The 18,229-nt window shown below is 40.6% G+C and overlaps 1 protein-coding gene across 1 annotated transcript in view; it reads left to right on the top strand.

Moving 5' to 3' along the window:
• The window catches only part of LGI1 (leucine rich glioma inactivated 1), a 32,956-nt gene extending 16,449 nt beyond the window's left edge, over window positions 1-16,507 (top strand). The window contains exons 3-8 of the mRNA XM_082674322.1: window positions 2,137-2,208; window positions 2,309-2,380; window positions 10,091-10,162; window positions 12,710-12,879; window positions 13,151-13,315; window positions 15,481-16,507. Coding sequence (XP_082530448.1) covers window positions 2,137-2,208; window positions 2,309-2,380; window positions 10,091-10,162; window positions 12,710-12,879; window positions 13,151-13,315; window positions 15,481-16,316 — 1,387 coding nt within the window. The 3' untranslated portion in view covers window positions 16,317-16,507. The remainder of the gene's footprint in view (window positions 1-2,136; window positions 2,209-2,308; window positions 2,381-10,090; window positions 10,163-12,709; window positions 12,880-13,150; window positions 13,316-15,480) is intronic.
• The last annotated feature ends 1,722 nt before the right edge of the window (window positions 16,508-18,229 follow it).

The following is an 18,229-nucleotide window of genomic DNA, read 5'->3' on the forward strand; positions in this document are numbered from 1 at the left end:
TAAGCCCGTGCTGTAAGGAACATTCAATCTAGTAATGTAGTAATGACCAGAATTTAATGTAAAGTAAATCCCTCTTTATTTAACAAATGTTTATTCAGTGTCCACTATGGGACAGGCACTATTACAGGTGCTAGGGATAAGCAATGAACAAGCAGATAAAAATTCTAGTGGAAACCCTGTTTTAGTTCCCTGACATGTGCGGGCTAATTCTGCCCACTAATATCTATATCCTACCCTGTTATGCATATGATTCAACATAAGAAGAACCAGTGTTAGAAGCCATTTCTTCCAGTGACTTGGAGTGTGATTTTGAAGTCACTGGTCCAACCACGGGACAGTTTGCAAACCAGTGAGCATGGGAGGTATTTCTTTGTATCTATTTCTGCCTTATTTCACTCTCTCCATCCTTGATGCTGCTTATACAGAATGAAATGAATATCTGGAACCCAAGGAAGACTTTGGATGGTAGCTTACCTTGGAGTAAGGCTGAGTAATCCTCTTGTTTCCCAGAACCATGAAGTAAGAAGAGACAATTGCCAAAGTTGTGACTGAAATCATAAAACTTTGAATTTGTTTGAATAACTATGGGCATCTAATACGTATGACTATTCGATAGTGCTGACTCTTCAGAGTCTAGTGAATCACTTGAGTATAAAGCTATGTATGATGTTGGAAGGAGAAGGGATAGAAGAGAATCCAACATCATTCCAGGAATGATAGCTTAGGAAGAAATGCAAGAGATCATCTGGTTTTGTTTGTGTTTTCGCCCATTTTTACAGAAATTTTCAAGCATATATAAAAGTAGGGATAATAGTAAAATTCACTCCCATGGACCCAGCCTCCAATTTCAGAAATTACCACCTCATGCTCAGTTCATCTCTAACCCACTGCTACCCCCTCCTCTCAATATTCTGAAGGAATCCCAGATGTCAAATAAGTTATTCACAACTGTTTAGAAAGTGACATCTCCTAGTTTTAATCCCCTTAGTTAACAGGCTCAGAGAGGGTAAGTCACTAAGTTGGTTAGTGGCAGTTATTTTTAACCCCTACACCTCAAAAATAAAAGTCAAATAGTTTACTAACTGAGAATATTGGACTTTACATAGTACAATTAAACAGTACGTATGAGACATGAGGTGTCAAACTATGTCAAACTTCTGGTCTGTCCCATGACCACGGTCACATTTTAGACTCTAAGTACAAGTGAAATATGAGGTTCTCCTATATGAAAACCTTAACATGTAGACTAAATGTCACTTGAACTCATTATAAATTTGTCATCAGTACATGAAAAATTTATTTTCAGTCTTTATCAACACTTTATCTAATGAATTCCATAAATTAATACTCATTCTAAAAAAATAACTTTGTATTATTTGACCTATAATCACCTCTGTTAAGCCTCCCATTCAGAAAAAAAAATTCTTCGGGAAATTCAACAGGATGTGGGGACGGCTGGTTGATGTTCCTTTTCATCAGTTATTTTGAAACCAAATCCCTGTGGATTTTGAAATTGCAAATAAATTTGTCCAAGAAAAGTATTCCTTTTCAACTATGTAGTAATAAAATGGGTCTGAGACTCTTCCTAAGCCTCATGGTTTCCCATCTTCAGCCTGTTCTATTTTCAAAGTAGGAGGTTAGTTGATTTTTATTAAGCCAGTGTCAGTGGCTTATCTACTATGAGATATCACAGCATAACTGGACATGGAGCTAGTTTTCTAGGTTTCCCAGGCTTGAAACCATGACACCAGTATTTGGCCTGGTCAGAATGTTCCAGAAGTTTCTAGAACAAGAGGGGGAGATTCTGCTAGTGTCTTTGCATGGAAACCTGCAACATGTTGATTTGGCTGTCGACTGCCATACTTGCCCTATTGTATCTCAAAATGTTACCCAGGGCATGTGACATCCGTCCCTGTGAGGAGTGGGGCACAAGGCACCCCTCAATGAGCATTTGATGAGATAATTGACGGTTAAAAAAAAAAGCTGCAAAAATTACCTGAATAAATAACACTGTAGAAGGCAGACATCCAGACATTTTTCCATGCACAACTCCCACTCGTTTCTCTGAGAGATAAAAGCAGCAAAGATTGACAATCTGTCAGTTTAACCGTTTCATTGTGAACTTTTTCTGGGCAGGTTATTCACATCGAACTCATTTGATGTGATCAGTGATGATGCTTTTATTGGTCTCCCACATCTAGAGTATTTGTAAGTAAAATAACCTTTTTTTTTTTTAACATAATGTTTCAGTACAAGGGCTCTGAGGTTCCTACAGTTGTCTGACCCAAAATATTATAACCTATTGCAGATTCATAGAAAACAACAACATCAAGTCCATTTCAAGACATACTTTCCGGGGACTAAAGTCTTTAATTCACCTGTAAGTATGAATGTTGCTATTACTTTTTAAACTTGCCAGTGGGCAATGCAACTTGATAACCTGTGGTTAAAGCACCCACTTTGTGGGTATCCATGAAAATTTAAGAAAGCCAAATGATTTCTCTACATGCACATTTGCCTTCTCTCCCTGCCATTAGCCAGTGTGTGTCCAAGAAACCAGTTACTATTAATACTAGCCCAAACCAGCAATAATTAGGAAAACAATCTACTCCAGGGAAATTGTGTGACTGAAATAACGTTTGTAATTATCTACATCATTACTCACTTCATGAATTGACTATATAGCTTAATTTGATATTCTCTGTTTCTCTTTTTCTGTACAAGCCCTGACTTCATATACATTTAAACATATACTAGAACCACAGGCCACGTCTACACAGCACCTGAACAACATTTTAATAAGAAAAATATTTATTCAATGGATGATTAGAGCTACATCCGCTGTTCTTAACGGGACAATTTTACCTCCCAGGGAACATTCACCAATATCTAGAGACATGTTTGATTGTCACAAGTAGAGGATGCAACTGGGATTTAGTGGGTAGAGGGCAGCAATGCTGCTAAACGTCCTGCAGTGCACAGGACAGCCTCACAACAAAGAATTATCCAGCCTAAAATGGCACAGTCCTGAGGCTGGGAAATCCTGAGTAACAGGAACCAAGTAACTCTTTTCCCTTACCCTCCCCACCCCCTACACACACACACACACACACACACACACACACACACTCACAGACAGATGTACTTTTAAGGAAACTAGAAGCGCATGGGAAGAAATGGCACTAACATTTGTTAAGTGCCTACTACTATGTTGGCCAGTGTGCTTTATGTGAATTTTCATTTAATCCTCTCAACGATTCTGCCAGAGTCACACAACCCCCGTTCTAGAAATGAGGAAACAGAAGCCTGGAGGGGATATGTGACAAGTGAACTGAGTAGTTATGGAATTATGATAACATCAACTCAATAGCTGAACTGCTATGGCTACTCATCCATTCAGGGACTGTTTCTCAAGTGCCTAATATGTGTCTCTTTAGTGTTAGATAAAGATGCAAGTCATCTAAGCATCATAGTCATTCTGTCGATTTTAACCTGTTGCCTCTCAGTACCTCATTTCCAGCTCTGCCCTTTGAACCTTTATTCTAGGGTGTCTACGTGGTCCTCATGCTGCCTCTACTAGTCCTTGTCTCTACTACTGTTTGGATTTGTAGCAACAGGGAACTGATGGCCAGATGTATTTTACGAAATCACTGCACCTTTCAAGGCTTCTGTATATAGTCATTATAAAATGATGAGGAAAATAATGTTTATAAAATAAACAGTTTGCAACACTGCTTTTCACATCAGTGTTACAATGTGCTGCAAACCTGGCTGTGTATGGTACGAATGCTATGCCATTTGATTACGGAGCCAAACACCACCAAGCCTAATCTTTCAGCAAAAATAAATAAAAGAAATGAAGAAATGGAAAGATAAATGGAAGTTCATGACTTCAACTTGAAATCTACTTGATTCACATAAATCCATTCAACATGGCCTGTGTCTAATGGCTCAGCATCACGAGGGGCTGAAGGAAGGATGTAAGACCCTGGTGTTCTCTCTGGGAACCTGGACATAGCCTTGCCGTGCCCCTTAGTTCAACCAAGTATATCTTCTCTCCAGCCTAAGGGCCTACCTCACCTGGAGGGAAGAATGGAAAGAAGGGAAGGAGGGAGGCAGAAAGAGAGAGAAAGGAAGGAATGAGGGGGAAAGAGGGGAGGGGTGAGGAAGGGAGGAAAGTGGGGAAGAAAAAAATTTATACAACACCCTAGTGAAGAACATTCATTTTGTTTGACTAGAGCCTATCATGCCCATCAAATAAAATGGAAATATAAATTTGGGTCATTATGAGGCCCCTTCTTTAGAGGTATGAAGAATATAAGAAGGCGGCACTGGTACAGCATGTGCTTAATACCTAGGAATTTTCAAGCTCAAGGGAACACAAAAGGCAGGCTTCAAAGAGAGAGGCGTGACAATGAAAGAGTCAGACAATGAAAGGGAAGTCCCACCTGTCTGACCGGTGGGTGCTGGAGGTAGGAAGGAGGTTTTAGGAGGGAACAGGTTAAAGTCGATTGAATATGACCCTTAGATCTCTTGCATCTTTATCAAACACTTAGGTTGATTCGTGTGGCATTGCCAATATGAGACTCTTTTGGATCTGCAAAAATGGCATTGCCATATGGTTCATCCTAAATAGTCTCTAGGATGTGCCACACAAAAATGAATAAAATCCAGCTCCAACCCGGAAGAGCTCAGTCCAGCAAGAGGAATTACATGAACATATATTTTCTCACTGAGTGCCTTGTCCCCAGGTCATGATCTCCTTTCTAATTATGCTGTTCCTCCAGGTGTAGTTCTCTGCTTCTTCCTTCTTTCCTTCCTTCTTTCCTTTTTTCTTTTCTCCTTTCCTTTTTTCCTTTCAAGAAGAGATGGGTAGGGAAGATTTGAAGCCCAAATGTCCCTCTGACGGCTCGGCACATCAAATTCATTTTCCATTATTTACCACTTATAAATAAATCTGACATTTGTTTGAGCCATTAATTTTCTTTTTAAGATTTTAGAGGTGTTAGGTTTCAAAGTGCACTTTCCTCCACCTCAGACCAATTCTTCTTAATTAAAGGCAAACATTCAAGTAGCAAAGAATTATCACCTCACCCTCTAACCTACAGAAAGAGTTTACAAAGCTTTTTCATATTCTTGACCTCATTACAGACTCTTGATGACCTTATGAAAGATACAAGGCAGGCACTATCCCCATTGGCGAATGAGAACACGGAGGTACACCCTAAGTTTAAGCTGCTCCCCAGTTAGTAGCGGTAAAAGTTAGAAGTTTCCCGAAGTCTTTAATGAGACATCTAGTGCCCTCACCACCATGTCAATTATAGCAGGACCGGGGAATTCCCTGGTGGCCCCGTAGTTAGGACTCTGGACCCTCACTGCTGAGGGCCTGGGTTCAATCTCTGGTTGGGGAACTAAGACCCCGCAATCCATGCAGTGGCCAAAAAAGAAAGGAAAAAGGGAAAAAAAAATATAGCAGGATCAGAAAGCTTTATGGAGCTGGTTGGATCCTTCCACAGGACATCATTTGAGGAGCAAATATGGCTGGGGAAGGAAGAGAAGATCCTGAAGAGAGGAGCCCTACCCTCGCTGTAGTCTCCAAATGCAAATAGTTGGGATTAGACATATACTTTTAGACCCAACTGGTTCCCACCCTGGCCTAACATTAAAGCTTCTCCAAGGGACTTGCCTGAGCATTGATATAAATTCAGTTCATTCCTAAAGAAGCAATGAACTTATCTCACCTTCTTATACATCTAACTCAGTAGACTTACCTTCTAAAGAGACATTAATAGACAACTTAAAACTTACTATATAGACTTCTCTCCCCCTCAAACCAACCCCCCCGCAAAAAAGAGAATTCCTTATATTTAAGTCCTTACAAATCCTGGGACCCTCTCTTGATTATTCTGAATGACTGTAATATTATATATGATTAACTTAAGTGTTTGAATAGCTTATATATTTCAGAAAGGTTTGACTTTTCCTGATGACCATGTATTACTTCTGAAATCAGGGAAAAACTGAATTAAAAAATCATTTATGACCAATGATCACAAAATCTCTAAACATTTTGTACTGGTTTCTGTTAACATCCATGAGGTTTTCGTAAAGGTTCCCTCGGGCGTCACATGAGTGTCCTCGTGGCTAAGGCCCAGTGGAGGCAGGATTCTTTGCATGCATGTATAAAGACATTTGGGGAAAATGTCATCCATGTCTACCTGCTGGGGAGCACCTACTGACTGCTCACCACTGCGGAGGTGCAAAAGATATATACAGCAGTCCCCAAGCTCAGGGTGCCTGTGTGTCTCCAGTTAGTCAGGCAGGATGTCCTCATTTCAGCCTTTACAATGACATGCATGTAAAGAGGGCAGTGCAATATACTGGCTGAGGGGGATCGCTGCCACCAGACTGCCTGGGTTCAAAGCACGGCTTTACCCGTTAATAGCTGTGGGACATCAGGCAGGTCACTAAGCTTCATGGTGCCTCCAATTTCTTATGTGTAATATGGAAGTGAAAATAATCATCTGTAAAAATGGGGGTGGGGATAATAAAATACTTAGGAGTACCTAGATCCTAAGGTTGTCGTGAGATTAGGTCAGTTAATCTATGCAAAGTGCCTAGAACAGAGTGTGCTATGCAGTAAACACCATCACGTAGGAATAAACTAAACCTCACTGCCTAACTTCCACTGGTCCTGGATCAGGACTCCGAATGCTGTAGTGTATTTATCCCCTTTAAACATTTTGTATGAAATTAAAATAACTGTACTTGAAGTACCGCAAATTCAGTGAGACACCAACTCAAGCTGAGAATCTGCACTGCAGGGAGCCTGGGAGCACCCCAGATGGCCGTGGGCGATGCTTTCTTAGCAGCAGACCCCAGTGGCACTGAAACAAACGTGCTGTCTGAGCCAGTCTGGTCTGCCTTAGAAAGAAGACTTTCCAGTAGGTTCCATACTCCATAATTAGAGGTTTTCTCAGGTAAACCATGAAAACACCAAAGTGGAGGGAATGGTCATCAGTTCCATTGGGTAGGAAAGCCTGCCTGCCACTGAGAATGCTTGACCCTTCTCAGCTAGTCTCAAGGCAGCTAGGTGCTCAGCTCAGCAGTTTCCCCGGTGTTTTAAAGAATGTTTCTTAGGTAGACTCTGAGTCAGGACCTAGAGAATGGAGCTTAGTGGCAGGCACACTTTGAAGAGCCCTCCTAGGGAATTCCCTGGTGGTCCAGTGGTTTAGGACTCGGCGCTTTCACTGCTGGGGCCTGGGTTCGAATCCTGGTCGGGGAACTAGAATCCTCATGGCTCAGCCAAATTAAAAAAAAAAAAGAAGAAGAGCCGTCCTATTGTTTAGGGCTTATTACACAGTGAGGGCTCAGAGGAGAGAGGGCACTTTGTGAGCATTGTGGAGGTGGGGCAGTGGTAATTCACAGGGCTTTGCAATTTCTCCCTAACTCGGTGTCTTGGTACAAGGGCCTAAGAGAAGCATTCTCTGCTCTTTTCTTTGTCTGGATGGATGGCCTTCTTCTTATCAACTCCAGCCTGCCCCATTCATTCATTCATGTAAAAGTAGCTGTTGAGGACTTATATTATGCCAGGCACTGGGGATACAGTGGTAAGAAAAACATCCTTCCAGTACTCACTACAAAGTCATCCTAGAAAAAAAGTAACATTGATGCATGTTTTCTCAAACCTCTCATTGGCCTGTTTTCACTCTCTCCCAATCAGTTCTACCCCTCATCAGTTACCCAGATACAGTGCATTCCTACCCCATAGTAAAACCTAAGGTGGTGATGCTCATTGAGTTTTTTTAAAAATTTTGGAATTCCTTTTTTTTTAATCTTTTTTTTTTATAACCAAAAACCCCAAAAAAACAAAAAACAAAAAACCCCGCAGTTCACCCATTTCTCCCATCCCCTCAACCCCACCTCTGGCAACCACCAATTTGTTCTCTGTATCTATGAAGTTCACTGACTCTTAACACCTTGGGTATGTGAGGGTTAGAGCTCTGTTCTTTGGGCAGGAAGCGGGAACTCTCAGATTCACCTGCTGGTTAAAAGAACTGCCCAGGGCAGCAATAAAAACATGGTGCCTCTTCCTGTGTAACCCTAGTGGCTGCAGTAATTCAGGACTTGACTCTCATCATTTCACTCCCACTGTCCTATGACCCAGCCTCCTCCAAGCTCATGCCCTGCAGCCAGTTGCACTTCGTGCTGGTTTCCGGGGGAGGGACGTCCACTTAGGAGAAGTTAGCATGAGGACTTCAGGACACATTGTGCCAGCAACTATATTGAGACACATAACTTGAGAGAGATTCTAGACTGGTCCAAGACCCAAGAAATCTCTTCATTTAACCACCATTCAGTAAAAAGAACTATGGAGCTGTTCTCTGGAATAATCTTCTTTAGCAGCATTTTATTAATTCTGCATAGGCGGACAGTCACAGCAGTTCATTTGTATGGTCAGTTTTCTAAATGTTGTTTCTTGGGCAAAGACCACACAAAAGCCTTTCTCCTTCCTGTCCCCCCCCCCCACCACTCCTCCCAGCTGCCCTTTATTGAGAGTAGTCCAACTACCATCCTGAGTTACCGCATTTACTTTTTCTAACACTCTTATGATATGAGGTATTATTACCTCCGCTTAAAAAATGAAAAAGCTGAGTCGCAGAGAAGGTACATAACCAAAGTCACACAGCCTGTAAATAGTGGAGCCGGGATTCAAACCAAGCTCAGAAAGAATGACTCCAAAGCTGTGCTCTTTGTCACAAAATGGACCATCACTGAGACTGGAAACTTCTGATTCAGTTCCCTTTCTTCTGTGTCGAGGTTCATTGAAAAAAAGCTTTCTAATCTAGTGGTAATTTCTAAAACTCAGAAAAACAACATAATTGACAAAAATAGATTTTAAAAGTTCTGAATGCTTGCACTTGAGAAATCTTGTATTAATTAAAGGAGGTGGAAAACATAGAAGACTTTTGAGAGTGTTTTAAATGGAATGTGAGAGAATTTTCAAGGGCTTTGGAGGCTGACAGCATAGACGCTTTTGTTTTAGTTTTGTTTTTTTTTGTTTTTTTTTTGCGGTACGCGGGCCTCTCACTGTTGTGGCCTCTCCCGTTGCGGAGCACAGGCTCTGGACGCGCAGGCTCAGCAGCCATGGCTCACGGGCCCAGCCGCTCCGCGGCATGTGGGATCTTCCCGGACCGGGGCACGAACCCATGTCCCCTGCATCAGCAGGCGGACTCTCAACCACTGCGCCACCAGGGAGGCCCTTAGTTTTAAATTTTTATTGTGAAAATTAAAAATACTCCTAAGAAGAGTATATAACATGTACATGTATAATGCTGGTTAAAAATAGAAAATTACCAGTACCTAGTACCCTTCCCTGTCATACAGCATCTGTTCCTTGTTATGTGCACATTTCTGCAGTATGGACACATGTCCCTTTCCTTGATACTATCAGGACTGTTTCTTACTTATTACCCTTGATTAGCATCAGAATCATTTTAGCGGTAAGTGAAAGAACAAAAAGAGAAGGAGAAAACAATTCCTGTGATAATAGGGCAAGAATTGGAAGAAGGGAAAAGGAGATGATTAAAGAGGATGAATGGATGGATGGATGGATGGGTGAATAGATGGATATTTATAAGGAAGCTATTTTCTAAGGAGGAATGAATGAATGGAGCTAAAAGGGAAAAAATGTAGAAAAAGGAGGAAACAAAAAGAATGTGCTGGAAGGGGGATAGATCAGACAGGCCTCCAAATTTGAGAGCTGTTGGTACTAAGAGTTGGAGGTTGAGCTGCTCTCTATAGCAAGTGGGGCGGTGGGGGGAGGGAGGAGAAGGGCAGCCTGAGTGAGAGGAGAGAGAGCACATGGAGACCATGGACACGGGGAGGCATCCCTTAGATGGAATGCCTGAGTGTGTGATGCTCATACTCAGTGCTAAGTAGAAAGACCGATGCCCAGGCATCATTCTGTTACTCGTATTTTGGAGGGTTTGCTTGTTTGTTTGCTTAATACCATAATACATAAGGGGTCATAAAATGCATTTATTTCATTTATGACTACAGTTTACATCATTCTTTTTTTTTTTTCCAGGAGCCTTGCAAACAATAACCTCCAGACTCTCCCAAAAGACATTTTCAAAGGCCTGGATTCTTTAACAAATGTGTAAGAGGACCTAAGAAATCACTGATTAATTAATTAATTTGCAGTCGTTAACAAAGAAGCCTGGTGTGGATTATTAAATTTTTTAATTGGCTTTAAATTAAATGAGAATTTTTAAATTGGCTTAAAATTTGAATTTAGTTGGACTAATGTTTGAGTCTCCTATGGTATTTACCACTATATTCTGAAAATATAGTCCCAAGTTTGCCTTTGACAAAGTGTGTGCCTGTATGGCAGGGACTGATGACAAGGGACTTGGAGCGGTTAGGAAGAGGAGGGCTAGATAGAGATTTCAAGATGCCTTTTTTTTTCTCATGAGGTCCAGGAAATGGGGCTACAAAGAAAAAACATAAAGAAGTCTGGGAAACTGACAGAATAAAGATGAAAGTTTACACCCATGGGTTGGTCAGTCAAGAGAGAAATGGAGCAGGAAGTGGGGGAAGGGAAGAAAGTTTGCCTTTTCTCTCATTAGACTGAACAACAGCTCTAGGCTTAATTCCCAGGAATTTGGCTTAAGCCCCAGGAAGGGAATGAACTTAATTATTTTTGACCCTTTTTCAAACAAAAGAGCTTTCAAACTTTGACTTTTAAGCCTCAGAGTGAAAGATCTTTGTAAAGAATTTGTGTATTTTGTAGTAAGGAAAGCAAGTAATATATGCCTAACCCTTTCAAAAGCAATTTAGCTTCAATAAGTGCCTTCCAGAACATTGGAAAGGTATTTAAATGTCACAAGGTAGAAAACAGGAACAAACGAAAGATGTATGAAAACAAAGGAGTTCTTATTTTTCAGGTACTTTGCTATAGAATATATATTCAAAACAACTTTTCTCCAATAACAAAAATTTGAGTCAAGAATTTTCTCCTAAACCTAGGATTTAACTTCAAATCAGTAAGCTATGAAAAACTTCCTTTGTTCCTTGTAGTATTCCCCCCACCCCTCCTCCATGCCTCTTACCCCAATTCCTGAAAGATGGTTTATTACCAAGAGAGTGTCAGAATCAGGACACTTCCAAATAGTCTTGGACAGACCACAGTTATCCGCTCTGGTTTACAATAGCCCAGAAAAGTTGACACTCATTATTCTGGGTCAGAGTATTCTTGAGATATGAGGTGAGTCCTGAGAATGTCTTGGAAGTTAGATGATTCCCCACGGCAGCCTTGGGGATACAGCGTATTTGGGGACCCTCTGGCCCAACCTTGTGTCAGCCTATACCCCACAATAGCAAAGGAAAAAACACTTGAAATTGGCTCAGTCTCTCCAAGGAATCCCATAATGGGTTTGGCCTCTTGGGCCTACCTTGATAGGCCCAAACCAAGAATCATCTAAGAAGTGCAAGGATCCATGCCGACTTGCCTTTTAGTAGATTTCTTGAATTACCCCCTAAAACACATTTTTAAATGCTTCAACGTTTAAAAAGTATTCATATGCTGTGTGAAAAGTAGGTGGTACCTATCTTAGGAATTTTGTGTGACCAAGAATGGTTTTAGGCAAGAGATAGAGTTTTTGAACAGAAGCAATGCAAATAAACAGAGAACTTGGCGAGCTGGGATCATATGTGGAAACTTAAACTATCTATGCTGTGCAGTTTATTATGGACATGAGCTATTATTGTATGTCTGCACTAGCTCGGCTGTGTCGACGTCATTTCCTATTAAAATTGAATTTGTAGACCATGGAATAGGATCAGGGTTAATTATGCCTGTGAGGAAGAAGAAAAGCAAATAGCTCACTCGATGTAATTAAATATGGTACAACAATCACTACATCTTTCTTTTAGACCTGTGCTGCCCAATATGGTAGCTACACATGTGATCACCAAACACTTGAAATGTGTTCCTAGTGTAAATGAGGAACTGAATTTTAAATTTTACATAATTAAAAAAATTGAATAAAAAACTAAATTTAAAAACTGATTTTCTGTTCAATCATTGGAAGACTTTTAGGTATGCTTGGAACAACTTGGGTGTATAAATCTGTTTTTTTCAACTGTAAATTTTGTTAACTCTAAATACAAATCAGGAATTTCTGCTGAAATTTTATTTTCCAAATTGAGATATACTGTAAGTATAAAACACACATCAGACTTCAAAGACTTAGTATACAAAGAGAATGTAAAATATCTCATTAGTAATTTCAATATTGACTATATGTGAAAATGATAAAATTCTGTATGTATTGGGTTACATAACATATGCTATGAAAATAATTTCACTTCTTTCTTTTTAGTTTTTTAATGTGTCTGTAGAAAACTTCTAACTACATATGTGGTTCACATTGTATTTCTATGGAGAGCACAGCTCTAGACTGAGCTACCTTTGAATCCAAGAGGGAATAAGTTATGAGGTTCCATTGACTAGGGTGGCCTGCAAGGGCACACTGTGGTCATTCTCTGAGCCCAAAGTGAATGGTCAGTCAGGTTGAAGGTAGATTATGAGACATTATATAAAGCCAGGTGAGGTCATTCTGCACATGTTCATTGCTAAAGTAAAAGTCATGCCTGGGAAGGAAGGGCCCTCGTATATCAAAAGCAGCTGAAGTTTGTCTTTCAGGGACCTGAGAGGTAATTCATTTAATTGTGACTGTAAACTGAAGTGGCTGGTGGAATGGCTAGGCCACACCAACGCAACTGTTGAAGACATCTACTGTGAAGGCCCTCCAGAATACAAGAAGCGCAAAATCAATAGTCTCTCCTCCAAGGATTTTGATTGCATCATTACAGGTAATGTATTCCAAATGATTCCACCTCATAAAATTAAAATAAGGGCTAATTTTTTACATATGCAGGAATTGATTCTTTAAATATATATATTAAAAACCAACTGAGCAATTTAAAAATATTATGAACCGTTAAAATTCACGTGTTTAAAAGCAAAGTAAAATTGTCATTTCACTGTTTCTCTAGAATAAATATATTTCTTGTGGACATTTGAGATCTAGCCAAGGAATGAGGCATCAGCACAGCTACTCATCATCATTTTCAATTTTTGCAGAGTTTGCAAAGTCTCAAGACCTGCCTTTTCAATCACTGTCCATAGACACTTTTTCTTACATGAACGATGAGTATGTAGTCATCGCTCAGCCTTTCACTGGAAAGTGCATTTTCCTTGAATGGGACCATGTAGAAAAGACCTTCCGGAATTATGACAACATTACAGGTACGAAAAGCCTGATCGTATTTTGAGTGGAAAGTTAAGCCACTTGGGCCAAGGGCAACAGGAAAAGATGAATGATATCAGGGAATTCTTTGGGCAGGTTGAGAATCATTTGAATCCCAAATCTACCATTTACTGAGTGCCTGGGATTGTTCCCTAAAGCTTAATTTCCTCACTTGTAAAATGGGAATAATAATACCTAACTTTCAGTGTTGTTATAAAACAATGAGAGCATATGTTCAAGAAACTTAGTATAGGACCTAGCTTAGTAAATATACAATAAAAGGTGGGTTATTTTTCTTCAATGAAAAAGTACTGGACTAAGAATTATGAGTTCTAATCTAGGTTCTGCCACAAGCTAACTGGTCAAGCCACTCACCCTCACTGGGCCCCTCTTTTTAACTATAAAATAAGGAGGTTATTTTAGATCAATGAGTCTCAAACTTTACGGCAAAAGCATTACTTCTGCAAAATGTTCATGGGAAATCTCCTGAATTCCCCTCAGTTTCCCAATGGATTGCAGCAGGGCTTTGTGAAATCTAAACCTTACCTTTGTGTAAGGTTCTTCTTACATGTGTACAGTCTGTCAATTGCTTTGAATGAATCTTTAGATGAGCACTTAAATGAAAAATGAATCATATATTTGCAGACTTTCAGATGGCATCATCTAGTCTAGGATGATGAATATGTGTCATATATGCAGTCATTATCCCCTCCCTCACCCCAGACAGACATCGCTAATCTATCATGATGCTCTTTCTTGCAGAGGACAGAATCCTTCTTAACACAGTTCTCCAGGCAGTCACAATCAATCAATCAATATTGGTATATGGTTGAAAACTAGTGGCCATCTCTGATCTAGTTCCAACCCTCATTGTACAGAAGAGAAAACTGAATCCCAGAGAAATGATTTTCCCAAGGTCACAGAATTACACAGCCTTGAAAAGGGTCCCAACTAGAATAATTTTGCCTATGGATGGAGCCAATTAATAGAAAGAGTTGATCCGGAACTTATTACCTCAAAGCCCTTAGAGCTGCAGTCAGAAAAAGCCTGGGACCAGATTTGCCCGGCTCTCTTTGGATTTCCTAGAGCCAAGCTCCCTCTATGAGATGAGATCAGAATCTACTGATAAATGTTAAACTTTAACAAAGGATATTGAGCTAGGCTTCTGACAGACTCCCATGTAGTTTTCTGAGATTTCCCAAAGGAGAAATCTCATCAGCTTCGCCCATGACTGTACCCCTCTTTCACTTTTCTCAAGGATTTCTCTTCCTTCTTTTCTGCCACCAGTGACCTAAAGCTTCACAAGTGGCATCTCTCTCCTTTCTCAGGAGAGAGCAAGAAGAGTTTATACATTCTAGAGCAAGAAGCAGTTTATACATAGAGCAAACCAATTGCAGGTAGAACCGTGGGCTGCCCAGACTACCGCTCAAAACTTTGTGAGGTTTTTCTAGAACCTTGTGGAATGCTGGCCAAGCTGGAAGCCCTTGTACAGCTAACTGCCCACCCCAGGTTGGGTTAAAAGCGTAGAGACGCTGGTAGCCTTGGGTTTGAATCCCAACTCTGCCTTCTCCTAGCAGCACCGAACCTCTCTGAGCTTCTGTCTGCTCATCTGCAAAAGGGAGGGTGATAATATTTATCTCTTAAGATTGTTGGGAAATTTAATGAGATGATTTGGCAAAGTATATAGTTGGTGCTCAATAAATGGCAGTTTCCAACTCATGATATGTCTGGGAAACAAATGCTTTCTTTCTGTAAGAAGCGAGAGGAGAGGGAGTTCCCTGGCGGTCCAGTGGTTAGGACTTGGTGCTGTCACTGCTGTGGCCACGGGTTCAATCCCTGGTTGGGGAACTGAGATCCACACATGGCTTGGCCAAAAAAAAAAAAAAAAGTGAGAGGAGAAAACTCAGGCTGTAGCTATGTATCCTGAACGTCTAGTACACGTTGGATGTGACATGACAACTCAGTTATTGATAACAAGGCTCCATGAGGTACAAAGGCACAGAACTTCGGGATCCCACTGCCATTGGACCTGATTAGGAAATTGGCCTTTTGCCTAATCAACCAAGGAAATGATTTTGGTGGCAGTTGCATGGCTTCGGCGTGCATCTTAACAGGCTCCAAAAAAGGATGGCCATCCTCCTAATCTCTCATTTGTCTTTTCCAGGCACGTCCACTGTAGTGTGCAAGCCTATAGTCATTGAAACTCAGCTCTATGTTATTGTGGCCCAGCTGTTCGGCGGCTCTCACATCTATAAGAGAGACAGTTTTGCAAATAAATTCATAAAAATCCAGGATATTGAAATTCTCAAAATCCGAAAACCCAATGACATTGAAACATTCAAGATTGAAAACAACTGGTACTTTGTTGTTGCTGACAGTTCAAAAGCTGGTTTTACTACCATTTATAAATGGAACGGAAATGGATTCTACTCCCATCAATCTTTACATGCATGGTACAGGGATACTGATGTGGAATATCTAGAAATAGCCAGAACACCTCAGACACTCAGAACGCCTCATTTAATCCTGTCCAGTAGTTCCCAGCGTCCTGTAATTTATCAGTGGAACAAAGCAATACAATTATTTACTAACCAAACTGACATCCCTAACATGGAAGATGTATATGCCGTTAAGCACTTCTCAGTGAAAGGCGACGTGTACATTTGCTTGACAAGATTCATTGGTGATTCCAAAGTAATGAAATGGGGAGGCTCCTCATTTCAGGATATTCAGAGGATGCCATCGCGAGGATCCATGGTGTTCCAGCCTCTTCAGATAAATAACTATCAATACGCAATTCTTGGAAGTGATTATTCCTTTACTCAAGTGTATAACTGGGATGCAGAGAAAGCCAAATTTGTAAAATTTCAGGAATTGAATGTTCAGGCACCAAGATCATTCACGCATGTGTCCATTAATAAGCGTAATTTTCTCTTTGCTTCCAGTTTTAAGGGAAACACACAGATTTACAAACATGTCATAGTTGACTTAAGCGCATGACACATGAAATCCTGTGGCTGCCATCAGAAACTTTCTGCAGTACATGATCCGGATGAACTCAATGCATGATGACTCTTCTTATCACACTTGCAAATGAATGCCTTTCAAACACTGAGGCTGCTAGAACCAAGCACTACCCGTAATCTCCACCCTTTCCTGTCCAGTCCAGTGGTGTGGGAAGTTACCTTTTATAAGACAAAATTGAATTGTGTAACTGTTCTTTGCAGTGAAGATGTGTAAATAAGCGTTTAATGGTATCTGTTACTCCAAAAAGAAATATGAATATGTACTTTTCCATTTATTTATTCATGTGTTCAGAAACAACTGCCAAATAAAATGTTTACATTTTCTTTCATATCCCAAAGGTGATTATTTACAGGAGTTATTTTATTCTTGGTGATGGTATGTTGAGGAAGGAATTTTATACAATAGGGTTATATTTGGATCAAGAATTTATGGTGTGCATAATGAGTGAAGATAAACACTGATACTGATTACTCATCATTTATTAATAGGACGATCAGTTGAGTTTGAACATTCAAAGGTGTTTCTAAAGGGCATGGCTTTGGGGAACATTCTGAGGTGAAATGGTGACAAATGGAAAGAAGGGTAGTGAAATTTGCCTATTACAAGAAGGCTAATTTGACAGTTAGACCCATCCTTTTCTATCTGATAGCTCCAGCTAAAAACATCATTCAGACAACTTAGAGAAGAAGCCAAAGTCAAGATTTTGGATTTTTAAAGGACTGTTCCAGGGCTTTCTAAATGTTTGACTCTGGAATCATCTGACAGCTGACAGAGATTGTAACCTTACAGCACTTGTCTCAGATGTATCCCATATGAAGTCCTCTTAATATGATCAAGGATGCTTCACTTCTAGACACCAGTTCTGATACATTACTGACATACTGCAGAGTGCCTACGAGGCTCATATTTGATTTTCTAAATTCCTGCTCCTGGATCACATGGTATGTTAGCACTTGGCACAATGCCTGTGATAGAGCAGGCTCTTAAAAACTACTTTTGAAGATGCACATGTCCGCCTGTTATAAACTTAATAATAAACTTCATGAGGCCCTTTGATCTAATCAGTCATACTGATCTGAGTACCTATTAAGAACAGGGTATCATTCCTCTGGTTTGGGGAGGAAAACTGAGGAAAGAGGAGGGCATAGTCCTTGATCCGTGGGGCCTTAGAAGACTAATGGGGGGTTAGGACACAAAAAACTACAGTTAGCAGTGAGTGCCAAATTTCACCTGAACATTCTGATTTTAAGTATCGGGGGAGTATCCACAATGAGTTCCTGCAAGAAGTGGTCCTTGTTTGAACTTAAAGGGAAGACATGATTTCAAAAGGGGATCAGGGCAGAGAAGATATTCTTGGCATGATGTGGTTCTGTGTACTGCCTTCACAGAGGGGATCAGAGCTTCCTCCAACTTATTGTTCCCCAGAATCTTTTGCCAAATGACTAGGGGTGTGGGGGCAGGTGGGACAGACAGCAACTCCACTGGCAGCACATGCCTGGAGAACTTGAGGCATCAGAGGTACACGTAATAGTTACATAGTCTCTGGGAAGCAACACCTTGGGGAGTTATGCATAGAAACCAGACTCCTTTACCACATGGGGAAGATACTAACTCTGACATCAGGGTTATGGGGGGACAAGAAGACGACTTACCCGCTCCCAATCCTACACATAGGGAGACCTGGCCTTTGAATGTCTGACTTTCTTTGCTCCCTTGTCCTATAAGCAGCACATATGTGTTGGAGAACACCTGCTTGGTACAGACTGGGTTTAAGTCCAGCCCTGCAATGTCCTGATTTTGTCCACAGGCAAGTGACATGACCTCTCTGAGCCTCAGTGTCTTCATCTGTAAAGGTACAATGATGCCTACTCAAAGGACAACAGAAG

This window comes from Grampus griseus, assembly GCF_964374135.1.
Source record: "Grampus griseus genome assembly, chromosome: 16".
NCBI classification, from domain to species: domain Eukaryota; kingdom Metazoa; phylum Chordata; class Mammalia; order Artiodactyla; family Delphinidae; genus Grampus; species Grampus griseus.